Source organism: Stylophora pistillata, chromosome 7 (genome assembly GCF_964205215.1).
Source record: "Stylophora pistillata chromosome 7, jaStyPist1.2, whole genome shotgun sequence".
Classification (NCBI taxonomy): Eukaryota; Metazoa; Cnidaria; class Anthozoa; order Scleractinia; family Pocilloporidae; genus Stylophora; species Stylophora pistillata.
The window spans coordinates 400,001-412,212 of record NC_142525.1 but is presented as its reverse complement, the minus strand read 5'-3'; the positions used below and the strand labels follow the sequence as shown (position 1 = coordinate 412,212).

The following is a 12,212-nucleotide window of genomic DNA, read 5'->3' as shown; positions in this document are numbered from 1 at the left end:
CAGGAGTATTTTCTCCAGGTCTTCCTGTTTTCCTCTCTGTAAAAATCTGCAAAAAATTTTTTTTCTTTCTTTTCTTCTATTTACCTCCCTGTCATGGGGAGCATCGCATATGGTCTTAGGCAATAAAGACCCAGTTACCCCCAATTGAGTTGGTTTGTACTTAATCTATTTAAAATGTATGGGCTCTAAAATTCTATCTCGTGCATTTGTTTGGAAGTATATGCAAAGTGATATGATAGTTGGTTGGCTAGGTAAACATGAGCTAGGTAGAGATTGAATGGGTGCTCAACCAGCATGAAAATGTAATGTAACCTTAAATATTTTTGTGGATGTTTATGCGAAAATGGCCTTCAAGGAAGTTGTTTGTTCAGGAAATTTGTTGTTTTTTCACAACTCAAAATCAAGGTAGTTTTTTTCATGTTCTAAAATGGTGGCCAGTACTTAAGGAGAACCCTGAATGTTTATGACTTTTTTTGTCCCTTCCTCTCCAAGCATCTGAATATAAAAAAGAGACTTGAAGAAACCTCAGAATTTTTTTTATTTCTTATCTTTGATAATCAATCTCAAAATGACTTTTGTCTCCTACACGAAATATAGTTTCTAGTTGTGTGATAGTGGGAAACAATACACCTGTATACCTTCTTAGAACACCCCAGATCATTTTGGTGAACCGACAATACTGACTTTAGTAGTAGTAAAATACTAATGAACAACTTCCTTAAAATGGTTGAAAAATGTTAATTTTGTTTGTAAGAGTTCATACTTATCCTTCATTAGAAGTAATGTGAAAATTAAAATGATTACTGACTAATATACAATTCTATGGATTTTTGTTTAGTGAGTATGTTGCTCAGCGACACATTATCTATTCAGAATGGTAAATATCTCAAGTTTATTCCTTCACTGACCAACTTGGCAAGACAATTTATTTGATTATTGTTCAGCTCATATCTAAGGGTCAGATTGACCAGGCTTTTTGTCATGCTAATGGCTTGCTCAAGTTCATTCAAGTGGTCAAGTCCTGGAAAAACTATGATGGTGGAAAAATGGAGAAGGGGCTCTCTTCACTCTCTCTTCGAATAAATGGATGGTCTCCATTGTCAAATAGAACTCCTTATCTTGTGGAAGGAAAGTATTCTACTGTTTGTTACTAGTCAGTTTGTGAGAGGTGATGGGTGAAGTACAACTGTATGTTGTCATTCAAAGTGCAGTTTTTGATTCACAGTTTTGTTTTCTTCACAGAATTCACATTCTGAGAGAATGTGTTACAGTTGCACAGCAAGCAAGCAAGGTTATTCACGATGCTCTTGAAGACCCTGATATTCCTTTATCTCTTAATGAGCTGTGATGGCTGGGTAGTACTGTTTACAATGTAGGCTGTGTGTCCTATCAAAGCGACTGTTTTACTGACGGAGTGCCATTGCTGGCTCTTGCCTGTGATGAGTTAAAAATCTGTAGCTTTGGAGCTGAAACAGAAGAGAAAATCATTGTCCAAGCTGAAGCGGTAAAGTCTGTTCAATTGATGAAGGTACTATAATTTAAAGTTTATTGAAATAATTAATAGTTCAGTTGAACTATGGTTTGACCCTATACATGAGAGTTTTCCTCGCTGAAAATGTTACATTCAAGTATTGTTTCAAGACTGTCTTATGGGAAGCAGGTGTTCTAAGCTAGAACAAGGTCCTTTCATACAGTCAACAACTGCCAGAATTCGACAAATTTCTTAATTACTGGTAGCTAAACACATGTAGAAGTAAAGAACAACCCAGCACAGGAGTATAAAGGAATTTTGGAAGACTTTAAGGGAAACTTTGACAAAAAGTTTTGTGCTGAACTTTTCAACTTACTAGCCAAGTGGCCAGTGACATCTTAGATGTTACGGCAATTTTAGTTTGTTTACTAGCCAAACTGGCTGTTGGAAATCAGAAACCACTAGCCAAAACTGAATTTCCACTAGTCTGTGGCTAGTTGGCTACCATTAGTGTGGAGCGCTAGAGGGGAGTAACCTTTTCATGAACTGGTATTCTTTCTAGGGGGAATCACCAACACTCCTAATCAGTTCATGATTCTGAAACTGAAATAAGCTGTGACAAGATAGGCCTTCTAGCTCATGAGGTCAATTTGCTATGGCTACAAACATGAAACAGGTTTGCGATGAACCAAATAGGAACAAGGGTGGGTAAGAGGGGAAAACTTATTACTCTTTCACTCCCAAGATTTCATTCATAATTCTCCTTAGTGTCTGCTTCACAATTTCTATGATCTAAGTTTGGAGAATTTGGTATTAGCTTAACTTATAATCCCTTTATCAATTGGTATTTGTCTTTATTCTCATTACTTGTCTGTTTGATATAGTGTTGATACAGTAAGGAGAAATTCTGTCTTGGTCACTCATGGGAGTTAAAGGGTGAATGTAGAATAAGTTGCTGATCACAAATCTAATTTTGGCTAACAATGACATGGTGAGTTTTGAAAATGTTTATTTGGCAATGTTTGAAAAATACTTTTCAGGTGAAGCTACTCACAAAGTATGCCTTGCTAGTTGACTGTCAAAGAAGAGCTGGAAGAATCAGGGATGCACTAAAGACTGCTTCAACTGTGGTCCTGGTAGCACTGAAAACAGCCTCTGATGCCCACACCCTAAAACAGCCAGTCAGGCAATGGGTCTCAGTGAAACATGAGCTGGTGAAGGATCTACAGGAGGGAGAAAAACAGTCTGAGAGATGCAGGTTTGTAATAGAGTTCAAAATAAATATTAGTATTTTGATGTCGATTAACTTAAAGCTTATGAGTTTTAAGCAGATGTCAGATCATAATGTGTAAAAAAAAGGTTACAAGAACTCCAGTAAATTGGTTTTAATTTGTTTAAACTTGATCAAATACATGCATGTTGTTTTCATAATCAAACAGAACATACATACATGCAGCAAATATAAAGATTATTCCATGGGAAGTGCCCTCAAACGATTTCTATTCACAAGTTGCGATGCATCAGAAAAGGGAGGAGTGAGTTTTTTATGCATTGCAGCAAGTGAACTATCATAACATAACCGTTGAAATGTGGCAGATTCCTCACCTCAATACACCAAAATCCTAGTTTTTGGCTCGTTCAAGGCTTCAAAAGGATCAGATAAAATTAATTTAAAGAGGGAAGAAAAAAATGGGGGGAATTCTAATATTTTTAAGGTTGACTCTGGAGAGATAAGGCATAGTGATAAAAAAAGACAAAATGATATAATCATTATGGTGTTGAAGAATTACATAATTAAAGTAAGATTGAGTAAATTGGAAACTGTTTGAAGAAATTTCTTGGTTCTTTTTTCTTCTCAGAACCCTATGCAGTGCATTTGCAGAGCAAGAAGATGCAAAAGATGTAGAAGGAAGCCAGCTCTGTTTTGTTTTGCAGGAAGAGCTTGCTTGTTACAAGACCAAAAGGTAACAAAATACTTTCTTTTACATTCTGACTTCTTCTTATGGTTTCCCCTTTCATAAGTGAAGTACAACTGTACCTGCCAAAATGTTTCATTGAATTGTTCCAAACTTTTTCAGCTATGACACAGCAGTAGGGCAAATTGCTGTAGTTCATATATTTTGAACTGCGGTATGAGATACGTATGATGCACGATCCTCGCAGTAGATAGCGCTATTTAAGCAATAGCGCTACAGTGTATTTAAGCAATAGCGCTATCTACTGCGAGGATTGTGCATCATGCGTATCTAATACCGCAGTTCAAAATATATGAACTTCATACATTTCATTGTATACTTACAATTGTTCACCGCCTTTGAGCCACCTCACTTGAAATTTCAGCCAGTAGCCTAACTTCTTAGCTACCAGCCTGAAAGGCCTAGTGCTGTTGGACAGGATGTTAGTCAATGGCAGGCAGGGCTCCAATTTAATTTTTGGATCACTAACCCTTCGGGTTAGTAGACATCTTTTTTACTAACCAAATAATAAAGTTTGGTATCCAAGCTCACAAGTTACGATATCTCAAATATTGAACATTTTGATAATAACAACTAGGACAAATTAAAGAGTAGCTGAAATTGCATAGTGACCTCAAAAACGTAGACAATTATCCACCTATTTTATTTCCCTCTTGTTTACCATGATTAGTCAAGAACAGTACATCTACAGCATTCTCTAAAAAGAGTTAAAGTTGACTTAACAACTTGAGTATTCTAAGTATTCCTCTGAGAGTCGGGCCTACGTGCTCTTTGCCCTGAGGTCTACTGATGTTTAAATATGTTAGAAAATGTTACTCACCATGTCGGGTTAGTTGGACAAATTTTTAGTAACCAAACGTTGAAAATTACTAACCATTGGTTAATGGGTTACCATTAATTTCGAGCCCTTGCTTGTAAATCCACAGCATTTAAGTTGCTATTACCAATCCATACTCATGGTTGGAAAGGGTCAGTATGAAACTAGAGTGGGTTGCCTGAGAACAAAACACAGTGGCCTTGGTTAGGACTCCAAAACAGTCCTCTTAAATTGGAGTTCAGCATGGTAACCATGGATTGACCAAGTCTCCTATTAATTGTGAAGAATTTTTATCATCTTCTTATTGAAAGGACAAAGTTGGTCATTCAAACTGTCAGTTACTTTTATTAAAATGAATCTTTACTCAGCAGACACCTTGATGGGCAGGGACAAAAAAAATTGATCCCTTTCAAGTACATCAAATCTGCATCAAAAGAAACCTAGACCTGCGATGAGCAGACACTGCAGGGCTCGACACTAATAGTAGCTGAGTTTCTTTAGATCTGCACCGCAGTACTGTCAAGAAGCTGGGGAGACTCTAGAACAGTTATTGGACTCAACAGATAGTCAGGATGAGGAGAAAAACATGCATTCACGTTTGCTGGATAGACTTGGTGCTGCATATTTATGGCAGGCTTTGCTTGAGCACAAAGATGCAGTAAATGAGAGAGCAACTTCAGCAAGGCCAGAGCTTTCTGACAGTTATGAAGGAGAAGAGGAAAGTACTGGAAACTTTTTTGATTAAGATCTGATCTGACAATTTGATGACCCACCCAGGTCTCAAATTTGGATTTCTTGAGGTCGTGCTGGCTGCAGGCTATCTGTTAGGCCACTGAGTGTGCCTCCAACAAAGAGACGCACTGGGGCAAGAAGTTGATTTCAGTTAATTTGAAGTCTAGAGTGAACATTACTTATACAGATTTTATATTGTTCCTTGTTCAACACATTTTCAGGAACAAATTGTTGTCTTTGATGAAATGTCATGTGCCTGTTTTACAATAGACATGAATTTTGTAGTCAGTTTTTCTACAACAACAACATACTGTACCTGTACGTGTACATGGAGGACCGTGCAGAAGGGAAAGGGGCCCTGACATTGCACCTCCGGTGCATCCCCAAAAGCACCTCATTCCCTCAAAATATCAGACTGTCAAATGAAATGTTGGTGTAACTTTTCAGATAGAAGATATCTGCCTGGAGCAACCATTTATGGAATCACTTTGTGCAGCTTTGGAAATGTGGACGTCACTAAGGACCAAATCACTGCAACAAGACACCAGTGGAAAGGTAAATGTTTCCTGGAAAAAGCATTTTAGGGCTATGTAATATATTTTTTTACTTTAATTTCCAAAACATTAATATTTTTTCACTGGCAGTGAGAATTCTTTATTTGAAAACAAGTGAAACTGTAAAATTCCAAGAACAGTTTTCTTTCATGGGGAATTTGTTGTGAGAACTAAATAGGTATCAGCTTTTGATACTTTCAGACGTTTTACGATAGGTACTTAAACAATTTGAAAGATGTGCCATTAAAGATTTATGGATTACTAAAATTTAAATGCTGTGCTAAGTCTGCACTCAAACAGAGTGCCCACCCAGCCCGAGGTTATCCTGGTTTCCATTGAATTCACCCTTTAAATCCCAAGACCTAATCACTAATTCTGCCCTCTAGCTGCTACACATTTCCTTGTAAATAAGTTATAAGAATTTGGTGTTAGATCAAGAGAACAACTTCTACATGATAAGCTCAAGTATTCTCATTACCTGTTGAATCATGTATGGGCTTTAAAGGGAGAAGATACATGTTTAAATCATTTCTGGGAGTTAAAGGGCTAAGCAACTAGGCGTATTACTACTCCCCCAAGATGGGATGCTAGTCCATTGCAAGGTTATCCCCCTCCCCCAGCATTTTATCACTTGGCAAGCTTTTTATCTGTACTCCTGGTTACAGAGAGGCACGTGATAGAAAAGAAAGCTGTGTTTTGCCCAAGTGGACACAGCAAAATGACCCAGCCAGTTCTCAAACCCAGACCTCTTGACCCGCAGTGCAGCATACTAACCATTGGGTTACTGCATCTCCCACTGTATACAATACATTTAATCTTGCATGAATGTTATTCTCACTGAATTTTTTTTTTAATGTTCTAGGTTGACCTGGACCATCTTATTAATCCTGAAGAGACATATCATTACTTGCTTATCACTGCTAAAATGTTTGGGCTTTTAAAACAGGTGAAACCTGCTACGTACTTTCATTGGTGACGATTTGGATTTCCCACAGGCAATTAACTGTTCATGCAGTCCTGTCACAACATGACCATGGCAATAGAAATGTTAAAAAAAATGTTTCGGTACAAGAAATGACAGCAGTTTTAAGAGATTTAAGTATTTGAAGGAAAAGGCTATCACTCAACAGAAAAGAATGATTTTCTCCAGTCAGGTCTTTTTTATCTCGACTGGTAAATTTTATACAGTGAGGATCCTTGCCTTTGTTATCAGTGGTGTAATGAATAATGTAGGTTCTGCATTGTTGGAGGTTATTACAAGATAATTTGGTTGTATCAACTGGGTTAATAAATATTAATTGGCCGCAGCAAAGAATTTCTAAAGCTGATATTCCAAGGTTAAGCCCTTTATCAGAGCAAATGGTGAAGGGTTAATACTTGAAACATCAGCTTCAGAAATTGTTTTCAGCATCCGATTGGCATGTACATTATCAACTCAGCTGATGAAACCAAATTATATGTACTTATAATTCCACCCCCCCCCCATCTGCCCCATCTGATGCAGCACAACATATGGGTATCTTCAAAAAATTAAGCGTGTGGGAACATCTTCCATTGCACCACTCCCTTCCCAGGATTAACTCTGCTACCCTTAGGCTTAGGCAAGTTAAGCCAATAATTTATATCCGCTTTGCAATACTGAGCGTTTTAAAAATGCTTTTATTGATAGACTTGGTTTTAAGCATAACTTAGCTGTAAGTAATTAATACACATTTTAGCCCATTACACTTTATATGTAACACTTGATATGTATTTTATCAGTGAAATAAAGACTATTTACTATTTTAATTTACAACAGTTTCCCATCAGAATCTTACCCCCTTTATTCATTCAATGAATGAATTGTTTTCTTGCAGCCCTTAAAAAAAGCTAGTGCTCTTTGCATGGCTGCCAGTATATCCCAATCAGTTGGTACCAAAGATATGCTGGATAATGGATTGTGTGCCCTAAGTGATGCTGTTCACTCATTGTGTGACATTCTGGACTTGTCACATGCTTCAATTATTCTGTCTCATACAAGTAACCTGGTTGATAGATTTGAGCCCTGCAGTACTTCATGGGTTCAGTTCTTGTTGGCCAAGAGTCACTATTTGCTAGTCACAGGAAAGGTATGAAAAATCAAAATCATTATTAACCCTATCACTACTTTAACTAACTCTACTTACTGTCTGCCAAACACTTCTCGTGATGTAAGTTTGGAAAATTTGGTATTGGATTAACTAAATAATCCTCTACAATTGATTTTTTTCTTTATTCTCCTCACTTGTCTGCTTGACATTGTACTGATGTTGTAAGGAGAATTCCTGTCTTGGTCTCTGACATGGGAGTCAAAGGGTTAAACAAGCATTCATCATGCAAGCATACTTGTATACGTGGTACTCTAGCTCCATGTTGGTGATTTTTCTTTGTGCTGAAGAACTTGGAATAGCTTTAGGCAAGGAAACTGTGGGCCAGCTAGCCTCTGAGAGCAGCTGGGAAATCCAATTTGTATAGTAATGACATGATTTTGAGTGCAATTTGGAATAAATAAGCACGAGTAAATTTTCTCAAAGACTAACAAAGTTGCATGAGCCCATAGGGTGAGTGCAATTTGTGATCTTTGAAAACATTTACAAGTGATTATTTATTCCAAATTGCACGAGAAAATCATGTGATTATGTATTAATAATATACATGAAAAAATACGAGGTAGCTTCTCATAACTACGCGGAAGAAAAGCGCATGCATCACATGCAAAAATAATTTATTGAAATCCTACAAGTGACATTGACCTTGACATTGACATTGACCAATTATTCTGACCAATCAGAATGTCTGGTTTGTTTCTTTCTTTGCACTGAATTAACCCTCTTCTGTACTGAATTAACTCTCTTCTGCACTGAATTAACTGAAAACTGCGTTCATCTTAACCAATCAGAAGTGAGAAATTTTTTCATGTATATTATACAATATACGGTATAGGAGGAAATACCAATTAAACAGGTCTATAATAGTCAGTACGTGTAAACACGGGATTGTTCAGTTTGTGATGTGTGTGTCAGTCGTGGTTTTCATTGATTAATGTTGAGTATGCGGAAGGGGAGGTCTCCCTGAAGGAAGCACTGCAGAGTGAAGTCTTCACACACAAGAGTTACAAGTCCCACCTGTTGAAAGCCAGATGGAAATCAATTTGCTGTGAATATGCAATGCTCCCACCCACAATCCACAAATTTAAGATAACAGTTGGTAAGTTCACTCTTCTTCTTTGGAAATTCCTCTTTCCAAAACTTAGATCTACTCTTCTCCACAGTTATTCAGTAACTTTTTCATAATGGAAATGGGAATTTAGCAGTGGATATTCCATAAGATGGCTCTTCTTGTCCACTGATACTAGGTCTAATTGGAATTTGGAGTGTTTGTTTTTGGAGACCCCTAGAAAGATCCTTGGAGTAAGGAAAAAAACTAACAACAAACTCAACCCACATGTGACACCAGGTCCAAGAATTGAACTAATGGGAGGCGAGTGACCTCACCACCGCCCAATCCCAGCTCCCCAATATTGATTTTTTATTTCATTGCTTTCATAAACCGTCGCCAAGTGACCTGTGAAAATTTAGGCAGACTTAGTACCAACAAAACAGTCTGTTCAACCAGATAATTTTTGATCAGTGAATCAATTCATGAGTTTATGAGTAATTCCCAGGTGACAGTTATTTTTTTTAGTATTATCATTGTTGAGATCCTCTACTTGGTTCACTGACTCCTGGAATGGGCTATGGATGCACTTCATAAACTAACACAAATGGCTGAAGAAATCTTTGGTTTAGATGCGTTTTGTACTGGCAAACAGATACACAAGCAAAAGGAAAATTTGTTGGGTAAGGTGATTGAGGAATTTTTGTTTCCTTTTATTCTTGACACAATTCTGCAGAGCCCTGCTTGCAAAGTAGTGCCCCTGATTTCTATGAGCTTCTACTAGGGACAATGTGTTCTGATGACTGGGATAATACAGGGGTTTCATTAAGGGCCAGGCACCGGGCAAATTGACCGGTTGTGAGGACGGTTTTGCCCACCTGATTTGACGGTCTGGAGGAAAGTTTATCTTATAAAGAAGTTCAGTTCAAAGAGTTTTGCCCGCCTGTGAAAACCAGTTTCCCTCCTGCAGAAAACATTAATGAAGCCCCTGATAATATATACCTAAATCATGTGGTTGGCAATACCTTGCAATCCTAATTCAGGCTTTGAGATAGAGTTGTGCTTGTAATTGGATGTGTTATTATCCTGATTAAAATATAGAGAAAAGTGCAATCAAACTGGCCTGAAACATGGGAGAGTTTTCTTCTGTTTTATTATTAAACTTTTAATCACATATTTTGGCATCTATTCCTTTTGTTTGTGCAGATTTGCTAGCCACATCAGAAAGTTCTGGCCAAAACCTTTCTAGTTAGTCAATCCTAAATGACTTGCTCTCATCCCTGTTACAAGTTGGTCAGCTGTATGCTCATCAGGGAGCTGTGAGGGAAGCTTTGAGGCAGTTTGTGGATGGTGTTGCACTAGCAAGGCAATTTTGCCTACCATACAGGTGATTTATGAATGTTTAGTAAAAGCTCTGTTAAACTTTTAGACCCACACTAGATCAGAAAGTCAAGGAGCATCAATCCAAAATTTTAGATGAGAGAATTTTGAGGATAACATTAACTGTCCTTGTCTGTTACTCTTAGACATCAAGCTGTTACCAGAACAGGAAAGAGAATAAAGTAAGATCTTAAAAATTGTTTGCTGAACATGAAGTTGTGCTGAAAATGAAGGGTTAATTTCTTTTGTTTTATTCCCCTGATGTGAATTCAACATTGAATTAATCTGCTGGTAATTGGTAAATTTGCCTTGTCCAAACCAGCAAAACAGTTATTTTTCAGATTTTTTCTTTTTTTTTTTTTTTTTTTGCAATTACGGCAAATGTATAAACAAATTTCATTTCAACTTCTTATGTCCCCATAGAGCAAGATATCTTAGCTATAGTAAGGATGCCAAAGGGGAATTGTTTACCTCTAAAGATTAATTTGGAACTAGTTTTTAGAAGACTCATCTAGACTACAAAGATAATGGCAAAGTTTACATCCTTTTTGTTAATTTAAGTTGAAGTTTCAACTCAAATTAATTAAAGATGACTTCACTGACTAGTGACCAGGGATATTTTCAATTGAATCCCTGTGGTTTTGTTATTTTAGGAGAATAGCAAAGGATTTTTCTAAACCTTTGGTATATATGATAACACCTTTGCTTGTGAGCACTTGTAGCTACTGTTGCATTTGATAGACTTCTATTTGTTATGTATACAAAAGAGAGAGATTTTTCGTGACCTTGTGAAAACCAGTTGGATGCTTTTACCTCTTAGACATGGCACACAACTCTCCGTGTTTACTGGTATCCCCAATTACTGTGGCACTGAGTGACTCAAAGTTTATCTGCTCCTTTATATGGGATGCAAAAACAAGGAACTAGAACCTTTGATCCCAGAACAAGGAACTAGAACATGGCTGCCAGAACAGGGGATTACAGAACAGGGAACTAGAACATGGATGCCAGAACAGGGAACTACTGTAAGACATGGGATGTCAACAGGGAACTAGAACATGGGATGCCAGAGCAGGGAACTTAATAAATCTACAAGTAGATTTCTCTTTATTTTGTTATTTCCTTTTTGTCTGTTAGGAAAACAAAGGAGATCTGGTGAAGCTTGCAGAACGTCTTTCCTCCTTGTCACTTGATGACTCTTCAACTAATACTGCTCACCAAAAACTGGCTGCCCTGGTCAAGACTTGAAACATCATGAAGTTTTCCTTGTGTGCAACTGAGAGATACAAACACGGTCTCTTCACTCCTGAAGAAATTTCCCTATTGCAGAACATGCCTAAAGGTACATTATAGTTATTTTACAAGCAATAGCGAGCTTTCAGCTGTGTTATGCAGCCAAACCAGCTTCAAAGAAAGTGTTTAACTGTTCAACTTTCTCAGGATTGGTTTGTAGAACAGTGTGACTCTTATAACAGGAGAATATTTTTTTCTAGCGAAATGTAATTATCACTAATTTAACATAATTCTTTAAGCAAAATGACTTTGTTAAAAACTTTTTGTTACCAGACCACCTCATTTGACTCTTCCCAATTCTTCAGCTCATGCTACACATAGAACTGATGATTACATTTGCCATGAATTTTTAGTTCCTTTGACAAGTAGAACTGAAATTTAATTTGTTACGTTGAGCAAATAATGAATTTTGGCAATAATCCTATAGTGTGATATTGACAAGGTAAGAAATTAGAATTGTTGTTTTCTAGAGTGAACTGTTTGCACTTTGGAAACCTTCACACATCCAGTAAGCAAGGACAGAGAACTGCTGATCTGCAGGGTAAGGGCTGACTGTGATCCTGCTGTGGTTAAGATTAACACAACATCTGGAGAAGCACAGAACAAGGATTGCACTGTATGTCGATGTGTTTGTAACAACTTGGTTATATTGCGGTTACTCTGTTGTTGTATTTAGGGAGAGTGGACCTCAAACCTCTACGTTGGAGGAGGTAGTAGCTTACAGTCAGTTGAGATTCTGTAGTGCAGGTGTAAGCTTTGTCCAAGGTCACCATGAGGGGTTTTTGGGTAAAACACTGAATTCTCACAATACCTCT

The 12,212-nt window shown here is 37.4% G+C and overlaps 2 protein-coding genes and 1 long non-coding RNA gene across 9 annotated transcripts in view; 2 read left to right on the top strand and 1 right to left on the bottom strand.

Annotated features, from left to right (window-relative positions):
* Positions 1–519: 519 nt before the first annotated feature.
* Positions 520–5,450, bottom strand: LOC148726031 (uncharacterized). 2 transcript variants are annotated; one of them, XR_015990119.1, is made up of 4 exons: positions 5,313–5,450; positions 3,077–4,442; positions 2,526–2,694; positions 520–1,466 (listed from the first exon to the last, which is right to left on the bottom strand). It is a non-coding gene; the product is annotated as an uncharacterized LOC148726031 (long non-coding RNA). The 2 variants fall into 2 exon arrangements; XR_015990120.1 differs by lacking the exon at positions 5,313–5,450 and having other exon boundaries at positions 3,077–3,115; positions 3,771–3,907.
* Positions 2,003–10,112, top strand: LOC148726030 (uncharacterized). 4 transcript variants are annotated; one of them, XR_015990111.1, is made up of 7 exons: positions 2,003–2,147; positions 2,512–2,729; positions 3,331–3,435; positions 4,766–4,986; positions 5,444–5,551; positions 6,413–6,496; positions 7,407–7,458. XR_015990111.1 is itself a non-coding variant. In XM_088728909.1 (6 exons), exons 1-6 carry the CDS (start codon positions 2,127–2,129, stop codon positions 6,415–6,417), a joined length of 678 nt encoding a protein of 225 aa, XP_088585035.1. In that variant the 5' UTR covers positions 2,003–2,126; the 3' UTR covers positions 6,418–7,338. The 4 variants fall into 4 exon arrangements, 2 of the variants coding, with proteins under 2 accessions (XP_088585035.1, XP_088585033.1); XR_015990110.1 differs by lacking the exons at positions 2,003–2,147; positions 2,512–2,729; positions 3,331–3,435 and adding exons at positions 8,619–8,775; positions 9,253–9,407; positions 9,931–10,112 and having other exon boundaries at positions 4,790–4,986; positions 7,407–7,658; XM_088728909.1 differs by lacking the exon at positions 7,407–7,458 and having other exon boundaries at positions 6,413–7,338.
* Positions 10,113–11,865: 1,753 nt separating this feature from the next.
* The window catches only part of LOC148726029 (separin-like), a 7,478-nt gene continuing 7,131 nt past the window's right edge, over positions 11,866–12,212 (top strand). For 2 of the 3 annotated variants that reach the window (XM_088728898.1, XM_088728900.1), the window contains exon 1: positions 11,866–11,938. The gene's annotated coding sequence lies outside the window, so the exon portion shown is untranslated. Of the gene's footprint in view, positions 12,014–12,212 lie in introns of all 3 variants that reach the window. The other variant, XM_088728899.1, reaches the window with a different exon arrangement.

Excerpts from the sequence above, each read along its gene's own strand:
- LOC148726030 (XM_088728907.1), top strand. The coding sequence starts at position 4,927 with ATGAGAGAGCAACTTCAGCAAGGCCAGAGCTTTCTGACAGTTATGAAG. Across the intron at positions 4,987-5,443 it reads TTATGAAGGAGAAGAGGAAA|ATAGAAGATATCTGCCTGGA; the intron begins GTACTGGAAACT and ends GTAACTTTTCAG. Across the intron at positions 6,497-7,406 it reads TGTTTGGGCTTTTAAAACAG|CCCTTAAAAAAAGCTAGTGC; the intron begins GTGAAACCTGCT and ends GTTTTCTTGCAG.